This window comes from Cucumis sativus, chromosome 1 (genome assembly GCF_000004075.3).
Source record: "Cucumis sativus cultivar 9930 chromosome 1, Cucumber_9930_V3, whole genome shotgun sequence".
In the NCBI taxonomy this organism is placed as follows: Eukaryota; Viridiplantae; Streptophyta; class Magnoliopsida; order Cucurbitales; family Cucurbitaceae; genus Cucumis; species Cucumis sativus.
Window position 1 is genome coordinate 366624 of NC_026655.2, and position 8941 is coordinate 375564.

The 8941-nt window shown below is 35.6% G+C and overlaps 2 protein-coding genes across 4 annotated transcripts; one reads left to right on the forward strand and one right to left on the reverse strand.

Moving 5' to 3' along the window:
- The first annotated feature begins 247 nt into the window (after positions 1-247).
- Positions 248-6764, forward strand: LOC101215267 (U3 small nucleolar ribonucleoprotein protein MPP10). 3 transcript variants are annotated; one of them, XM_031880227.1, is made up of 16 exons: positions 667-985; positions 1066-1160; positions 2378-2423; positions 2578-3288; positions 3437-3498; positions 4220-4346; positions 4451-4561; positions 4646-4783; positions 5043-5111; positions 5256-5297; positions 5426-5494; positions 5616-5687; positions 5781-5834; positions 5920-6061; positions 6150-6212; positions 6289-6764. In XM_031880227.1, exons 4-16 carry the CDS (start codon positions 2584-2586, stop codon positions 6294-6296), a joined length of 1662 nt encoding a protein of 553 aa, XP_031736087.1. In that variant the 5' UTR covers positions 667-985; positions 1066-1160; positions 2378-2423; positions 2578-2583; the 3' UTR covers positions 6297-6764. The 3 variants fall into 3 exon arrangements, with proteins under 3 accessions (XP_031736088.1, XP_031736087.1, XP_011651882.1); XM_031880228.1 differs by lacking the exons at positions 667-985; positions 1066-1160 and adding an exon at positions 248-385; XM_011653580.2 differs by lacking the exon at positions 1066-1160.
- Positions 6765-7926: 1162 nt separating this feature from the next.
- On the reverse strand, positions 7927-8692 carry LOC101215508 (putative calcium-binding protein CML19). Its single transcript, XM_004138006.3, has one exon. The coding sequence runs from the start codon at positions 8547-8549 to the stop codon at positions 8121-8123; it is 429 nt and encodes a 142-aa protein (XP_004138054.1). The 5' UTR covers positions 8550-8692; the 3' UTR covers positions 7927-8120.
- Positions 8693-8941: the final 249 nt, after the last annotated feature.

Genomic DNA, 8941 nt, shown 5'->3' on the forward strand with positions numbered 1-8941 from the left:
CTATATAATAGTATTTTAAAAGATTATAAATATAAGAAAATTCATACACTAAGAAATGTTTCACAAATTTTGCTATATTCACGTTGTGTTTAATCTAATTATATATTTAATATAGATATTCGGAATGTTAGCCCATGTCCCCTGGCCCAAGTTTTGTTTTAAAAGAAAGAGCCCATTGGCTTTAGCCCCAACTGAGAAAGAAAAGAAATTTAAAATTTTAAAAATAAAGCCCTAATTGCAACGACGTCACCATTTCTACGCGCGGCATCAACCCTCCTCCCCAGTTCCCGCCACCGGCGGCACCAACCTAGTTGACGTTGAAGGCAGCACCACTTCTACGGCAAACACTCGGCAGCAGCTTCAAACTTCTCATTTTTCATAATCAGTATGTATCTAATTTAAAAGTTGAGTTTCATAATTGTTAGGGATCTAATCTCCAAAAAAAACCATATATACAAATGTGATGAAATAGGTTGCACTTTTATACTTGCATGGGTTTCCTTTCAACTGCTATGATTTTGGGGGAAAAGGTTTAACAGACCCGATCCGACCGGGGTGGCCGGTTAATAAATTAGAAAAAAACGAGAATATTCGGTTTGGTCGGCTGAAGGTATTGAAAACCGCTCTGTTCGGTTCGGTCATGAGTGGTTTTGCAAAAATACTAACTAAACCCTAAACCCCCAGCAGCTTCTTTCTCCTTCGCTTTTATTCCCACTCCTTACCTTCCTTCAGCTGCCCCCCAACCCTTCCCTCCGGTGAGTTCCGCCAGTTCTTAATTTCAACTCTTTCCGACGTTTTCCGGCTGCCTCAACGTGAATCAAGCGTTTTCGTCAGCTAATTTTTGACGTTGTCTACTGTCTTCCGACGACGTTTGCTACTAATTCATGTATACGTTACTCACTTCTTAAATTCTTCAAATATTCATATCTAAGCATATTGAAACGCCAACCAGCAAGCGTCGAGGCTGTTTGGCAGCTTTCAGTAGGTAATAACCCGCATTAATCGCTTTTGGGCTCAATTTAAGTTGTTTGAACCGTCCCTAACACATGGAAGCTATTGCTGTAGTTTTGGGGTGGTTTCGAATTCATTTGGATGTTTTTCAGCAAAAACTGAAGCCATTTTAGGTGGTAAAGTACTGTTTAGACCCTTTTGAAACCTCTGTAAGTGCTGTAATTTAGTTGCTAAAAAACTTCAAACTCTTATGCTTGTAGTGTGGTCTCGAGTTGTAGTGTTTGAATTAAGTTTAAGATCAAATTTGGGCAAGAACTTCCCTACTAGACACTCATTGGGACTGTTTAACGTTTCGAACTGAGTTTAGATATTAAACCTTGTTTTTATTGATTCAAAATCCTTTCAAATAATTTAGGAGCACTTATAGTAATTGGGATTCCATCTAGTGGATTTGTTTGTTGTGCATGTATATTGTGTTTTTTCGAATGGCCTGAAAATAGGGGGAGTTACCCACAAATCAAAATATCAAATCATTGAGCAACTCAAAATTGATTTAATCATTATTTTACATTGGTTTCGTTGTACTGAATTTATATATTGACTCTCAGTTCGAATAGAAATTAGAAAAAACAAATCTCATGGACTGTGGAAACACATGTAAAAGCTAGTTAACCCATAATATTGATGGTTTTTTCTTTTTGCTGCACCGAACATCCTTGAACTCCTCGCTAGGAATTTGATCTTGTTTCTTATTAGGCACCTGGGATTTGGAATGAGGAGCATAATGTCGAAAGATTAGTAATATGATGGAAATCCAATTGGTATTAACGTAGAAATATTATTGATAGTAGAAAGGGAATGAATTCCCGATTATAAGAATCGACTCAGACCTTCTGCAACCTATCTTTCAAGGTAGAACAGAGAGGGACTCTTTACTAGAATCTAACTAACTTTTCCGCCCTTCTATTTCATATATTTATATTAATTCCTAATTTCTTCCCCACTAACTAACTCACACGTGTTAATTCTTTTTCTTCTCTCTCCTGCTATATTGATGTATGATAGGAGGTCTATCATAATATTGGGTAATTTTAGTTTTTTTTCTCTAGTTAAATACACAATTTATTTTGTTTATGGATGGAGTGGAAGTGTGGAATTGAAAACAAATTTTCCAAAGTTTGGGATCCTGTCTAGTCTATCCTCAAAGGACAAGATTTCAAATTCCTTGCCTTTTTTCGGTAGGTCTTTACTGAAGTTTGGGATCCTGTCTGTTCTCCATGAAGGACACTCCACTATTTTTGATAAAGCTCAAGCATCTTTTTCTCACCTTCTATTTTTATTGAGCTTTCTAGCTACCATTGGAAGAAGTGTTTATTATTTATCACTAAGTTGTATTTCTGTTGACACGTTCTGTGATATGTAACAGCGTGCAAGGCCAGGGGATCTAATCGAATCACTGTGTTCACTTTCGGGTATGGCTTCTGTTAATTTGATTAGTTTTGATCGTTTATATCTCTATTTTCAAGAAATGTAAAGTAGTCTAACATTTATTTATTGCAGTTAATGGACTTATTTGAAATTTCAAATTATTATGAGATGTTGAATGAGGGAATTTTCTCTTTACAGAGCTCAATGGAGGCAGGGAAAGTGGTTCTTCCTAACATTGAAGCTGGTCTTAAACCACTTCACTCTCTCAAATCTACAGATCCGCCACTCTGGCTTGCTCCAAGCCCTTCCCTATCTCAAGTGGCTCGCCTTGCTTCACAGAGTTTATTTTCTATGCTGAAACCATTCAATCCTAAATCCCCATTTGATCATCTCCTGGTTGATGGATTTGATGCTGAGCAGATATGGCAACAAATTGACCTCCAATCACAACCTCTTTTGGCGAGTGTTCGCCGGGATTTGAAGCGGTTTGAGAAGAATCCAGAAGCAATTTCGAACCTGAAGGTTTCTTTGGAGGATAAGAAGAAGGTTATTCAAGAGATGGGTGTAGAGTCGGGAGAAGAAAGTGATGATTTTGAGGAGGATATGAAGGAGCTTGATGAAGAAGAAGAAGAAGACGATGAGGAAGATGAGGAGGAGGAAGAGGAGGACTGTGATGACAGAGAAGATGGAGACACTGAGGAAGGAGAGAAGGAAAAGAGTGATGATGAAGTTGAGGGAGAAGAAGGTAATGGTGGAATTGAGGATGGATTTTTGAAGCTAAAAGAGCTGGAGGAATTTATGGAGGAGGATGAGGTAAGAGAATATGGTTTACAGAAGAAGAAAGATGGTAAGAAGGAAAAGAAACCGAGGAAGACAGAAGAAGAATCTGATGACGACGAAGATGATGAGGTGAAGGCACATTGCTTAGTCAAACTGATCATAACATTTTTTTTACTAATGAGGGTTTATTTCTAATATTGTTTCTTGTTCCAGAATTTGTTTATTGAAGATATTTGCTGTTTTGGTAATTTAAAGTTGTTTCTTTCTTCCTTTGTAGCTTGAGGAGTTTGACCTCCATGGTGAGGAGGATGAAGATTCTAGCAAACTGGACAATGCGAGGTATGTGGAGTCATTTGTTCTTCCGCACGCTTATAAATGACAAACTCCTTAAACTGATGGAAGTACTCGATTGCATTGTTCATAGTTTCACTGTCATTTTACTAGTCTAGCGTAGTAGTAGTCTTCATTTTTAAAATAGTTGATTTATGGTTACTATCTAATGCAATAGACGACTCTGATACTAGTAGAATTTTTATGCACTTAAACTGACAGTAATCAGTAACTGATTTTAGTACAACTTATGTATATGGTTTGGAAAAGAAAACTTGAAGTTGTTGAGAAGGATACTTTGCATGCCAAAAGGATCCACTTACTTTTCACTTTTCAGAATACCCATTTTTGTTTAGTTTTCCTATTGCAGCAGGCTGACCATCATCTCTTCACTCTGCTAATGTAATTCTCCATTGCATCAATTTTGTTGTCGTTAGTGTTTGATGTCTCATGATCTCTTTGTCCATTTAATTAAGTGGTAAAAAAGTTTGTCATCCAATGACATCTCATTAAAGGCCTCTATTAGAAAACTTTCAGAATGTTAAATCTTCACTTTACTTTTTTCCTTTAAACTTGTGAATTGAGTAATTCATTAATATTGTGTCATGTTAATAATTTTTTTGTTAATTGTTTTTTAATCAGTTTCAATAAAATTATGGATATTCTATTTTTTTTTCTTTAAAATTTTAGCTTTCAATAGATGCCAAACAACACCTTTTTTTTTTTACAGATACGAAGACTTTTTTGGTGCTAAAAAGAAGAATCATGTGAGAAGAAATAAATTGACAAATGGATCAGAGTCTGAACTCTCGGATTCAGGTGATGAAGAGGAAGAAAATGAAGCATATACAGAACCGGTACATATCTTCCTCCACAACGTCAGCTTCTAATTCTAAATTGATAGGTGCTTTTCTTCTTGTGAATACTCATTTTAGTTTTTGATTTTGAGTTGCATACATAGAAGTCAGAAAATCTCTCAACTCATCAAAAGAAACTTAAGAAGCTTCAGTCTGAAATAGAGATGATGGAGAAAGCAAACTTGGAGCCAAAAACGTGGACCATGCAGGGAGAGGTAAAGTCACCATTTTATTGATTTTCTTACTTTCTATGAGATACGATCATTTCAAGGCATTGTAAGCTACATCTTTTATAACAGGTAACCGCCGCGAAAAGACCTAAGAATAGTGCCCTGGAAGTTGATCTAGATTTTGAGCACAATGTGAGACCACCACCTGTAATCACAGAAGAGGTTACAGCAACATTGGAAGAGATGATTCAGAAAAGAATCCTTGAGGTACGTTTCTCTTCTCTAAACGAGTAATTTTTAATGTTTTTGATGTTATTGTTTGTTCATATGTTCTTAAACTTTTGTTTGGTTAATACAATAGGTTTTTCTTCTTACTTAATCATAGTTTATCTATTGAATAAAGACCGGGCGTCTGGATAACTGCATTCGGAGCTGACAGATCAAGACGTTGAAGAGCTTGATTTAAAGTGGCCGTATGCATCTGATAAAAATATTTGACTGGTGTTGTCTTATGCTTTGTTTTCAGGGTCGTTTTGACGAAGTTCAGAAAGCACCTAAACGACCTACTAAAGCACCTAGAGAAATCAAAGAGTTGGTCAGTATTCTTTTATGGTACTCTTTTCTCTGTGTTTCACGTACATAATTCAGAAATATATACAATGTGTATGTGTTATGTGAATTCATTCATGGCGCTTTTCTTGCTCGAGGATTTTGATATTCTTTTCTCTTCTCTTAACAGGATGAGAATAAAAGCAAGAAAGGTCTTGGTGAACTATACGAGGTTTGTGTTCCTTTTAAAAAAAGATGCATCATTAACTTAACCCCCTTTGCTGCCATGCCATATTTTCCAACTGCATGTCTTTCAGTTATGGAATTAATCGATTTCTTAATCTCATTCTTTCCTTCCAGGAAGAGTATGTTGAAAAGACTAATTTGGCTACAGCCCCACCGTCATTCACCGATGAAGCAAAGACAGAGGTACAGTGCATCAAATGTTCTTATTGGTCTTTCTAACTATTTGAATTTGGATAATCAGGAACATTTACTCTAAAACCTTTCCCATTGACGATATCCTTACCTCGTCTTTTTCTCTAATCAGGCGAGCATTCTTTTCAAGAAACTTTGCTCCAAGTTGGATGCTCTCTCTCATTACCACTACGCTCCAAAACCTGTATGCTCCTCATACATCTTTTTGAATTTTATACTGTATTGACCATTTTTCTGGCCATTTTCTCATCTAAATGTTAATTTCTTGCTCATAAAGGTTATAGAGGATATGTCTATATCAACGAATGTCCCTGCTCTAGCAATGGAAGAGGTAACTGCTCTTCTAGTTCAATTCCCGTGTATAAATTACGTAGCTGACTACACAAGCTAATGTTTTAATTATGTTCTGTGGCTAGGTTGCTCCTGTTGCTGTCTCCGATGCGGCAATGCTTGCTCCAGAGGAAGTCTTTGCAGGAAAAGGTGAAATCAAAGAAGCAGCAGAACTTACACAATCTGACAGGAAGAGGAGGAGGGCCAGCAAGAAAAGGAAATATAAAGGTAAAAATAAAACAAAAATAGATAGGCTCACGACATGGTCGTATAGGAATGAATTGTTCGCTTGATTCTAATAGTCTGAGTCTTACAGCCATGGTTGCCAAAAGAGACGCAAAGAAATCAGGAAATACTACAGCTCCAAATGCCAATGAAGGTAATGCTTGTTTAATTTTTTCAATGTTTTCATGGAACCATTGCAACCTCATCTCTAACTATTTTCAATATTTTAGGCCAATGAAGATTCATATTATTATTCAACAATTCTTGAAAGTCTTTTCCATCAATGCCTCAAGATCCCAAGAACAGAAAAATTACAGAAAATGGAATTCGCTAACTTAATTTTGATGAGCCGAAAACCGAATAGCTCGAGGACAGTCTTGGATGTTGAATTTCCACATTTTTTCACTTGTGGCATCCAAGAAAAGTACGAAAATGGTATCGTTATGATATTTTTTTTGCAGCCATTTCCATCATAAGAGTTACCAAGGACGAATTAGAAGCTAAGATGTAAAAAAATCCAAATTTTGTGCTTTTGCTTCCCCTTCCTTTTATTGCATTTTTTTCCATTAAAAAAATGTACTTACATACAGTTAAGATCAATTAAAGCGAGCATGGATTTATTTACCAATTTACGTTGAAATTCATGGATGTATTCAGTCACAATAATTCTACTAAGTCAGACCATCTAGAACTGTATTTTTTTTTACCATTTCTCCCAATTACTTCCTCATTTCTTTCCTTTCCTCTTGTTTTTCTTTTTCTTCTTGAGTTGAAAATAGAAGACCAACCAGAATAATAAACTAATGGTGGTCAATCCATGTGTTTTCACCACGTCGAACGGACGCCAATTAATTGAACCATCATGGTAATTGATGCATCAAAGTTCTACGATGAAAGGTCAATAAAATATCAATTAACTTGTAAAGGAACAAAACACTTTGGGAACATGGCAAATTTCGTTTTTGTTACTTAGTCAATAAATAAAACAAAAAGGAACCTGAAAGGAAGTAATGAATTCAAAAACCACCTTATTGTTAAAGCTAGGAAGTGGCTTGGGAGATAAGAAATGACAAAGTGAGGAGACAGAATGATGCCTTTTTCCCCTAAACCCTATCTTCTTCCTCATTCCTTTATTTGAAAATCTCTACCCCTTTGCTACCCCATTGACCCGGGTCATGCACTACTCTTCAATCGATTCCCATTTTCTTTCTTTTATAAAATGTATCAATTAGATAGTATAAGATTTTATATTCTAATACGAATAGAATATCTTACCTAGAGATGTTACTATCGCGTTACTAAGATTAGATACTTTCGTGAACATCTCAATATTTCATATTTATATAGAATTTGTTGAATAGAATTTATATCAACTTATAGACAGAAAAATTGAAAATTCATGGTCATAAATATTTTATTAACTTTTCTATCGTTGTTAACATTTTAATATTAGTATAGAATCTCTCTAACCCCTAAGCCATAATTGTTACCAATTATAATTAATATATAAAATTAAGTGCAGTAAATTAAATTTTGCACTTATGAAGGGTAGACAATCTGTTTTTTTATTATTCTAGATAGAGAGAGAGAAAAAAAAAAGCCCATTCCAACCCTTTTCCATTTTTTATATGTTCCTTTTCCAATGTGTAATATCATTATTTGTATTTTCCTTCTCTTTGCAAAAAAAATAAAAAAGAGAAAGCTCTTTCATGGAAGAAACAATATTGCTTTTCCTAGGAAGGAATTTGTTTAGAAAAGTCAATTGTTGGATGCTTAAAAGTTACAATTTCTAAACACGTGAAACCATCAATTGTAACAATTCAAAATCAACCATAAATCCTCTTTGGAACAGTCAATTCATCAGATAATTACACAACAAATCATTATGAATTTCATATAACTCTCTATAGAATATTTATTTATCCATACAATCTCAAAAGTTTTTATACAAATGGGAAATGCCCCAATTCAACAACTGAAATCAAATATATCCAATAAACACAATGAAAGTGAATGAATGAATGAATTAAATGTGAAGATAAATATATAAGTACAGAGTTAGCTAAGCCATCATGATCTGAAACTCCTCAAAGCTAATCAAACCGTCACCGTTCAAATCAAAGCGACGAATCATCATTTTACACTCCTCCGTCGATTTCCTCTCCCCTAATTTCCTAAGCATTTTCTTCAAGTTCTTGGGAGTTATGAACCCGCAACCTTCACTATCATACAGAGCAAACGCCTCCTTCAAATCCTTCAACTTCTCTTCCTCCCCAACCTCCAGTAACCGTTCGATATCCCCCACACACAGCAAACCATCCCCGTCCGAGTCCAGCGATTCCACCGCCGCCTCAGCCTCCGCCTGCTGCAGCTCTCCTCCAATCAATCCCAGCCGATTCCTCAGCTCCGACGGCGATATCTTCCCGTCTCCATCTTCGTCGAAGTAACTCAATACACGATCGTACTGTGCACCACTCTTAACGATCTCCATTTCAATTAGAGATTACAAAAAAGGAAGGAAAAGGAATCCTAATTTATTTGTGGGTTATTCTCTGATCAGTTTGGATTGTTTTTGTCGATTCAGAAAATTGTGTATCGTATTTATAGGCTTCGGCAAAATTGTGGAAACTGCGGCGAAGGAAAGAGGGAAAAAGGTAGGGAAAGGTGTATAATTCAAAGGAGAGAAGAAAAAGAAGAACGTGTTTGTGTTTTGGGTCAAAAATAGAAATGGGTAAAGAATAGGGGAGGAATCTAGAAATATCTAAGTTTTAATATTTAAATTAGAATAACGGTCAACTGCCACGTACTTCACATTTATTATTAATATTGTTATAATAAATAAGTAATTGAAACGACGGCTGAAAACCGCGTTTAGTATATTTG

Bases quoted from the DNA above. Each gene is read 5' to 3' on its own strand.
- LOC101215267 (XM_031880228.1), top strand. From the start codon at position 2,584: ATGGAGGCAGGGAAAGTGGTTCTTCCTAACATTGAAGCTGGTCTTAAA. The intron at 5,298-5,425 runs GTTTGTGTTCCT...CTTTCCTTCCAG, and splicing joins GTCTTGGTGAACTATACGAG to GAAGAGTATGTTGAAAAGAC. The intron at 5,835-5,919 runs GTAACTGCTCTT...TTCTGTGGCTAG, and splicing joins CTGCTCTAGCAATGGAAGAG to GTTGCTCCTGTTGCTGTCTC.
- LOC101215508 (XM_004138006.3), bottom strand. From the start codon at position 8,549: ATGGAGATCGTTAAGAGTGGTGCACAGTACGATCGTGTATTGAGTTAC.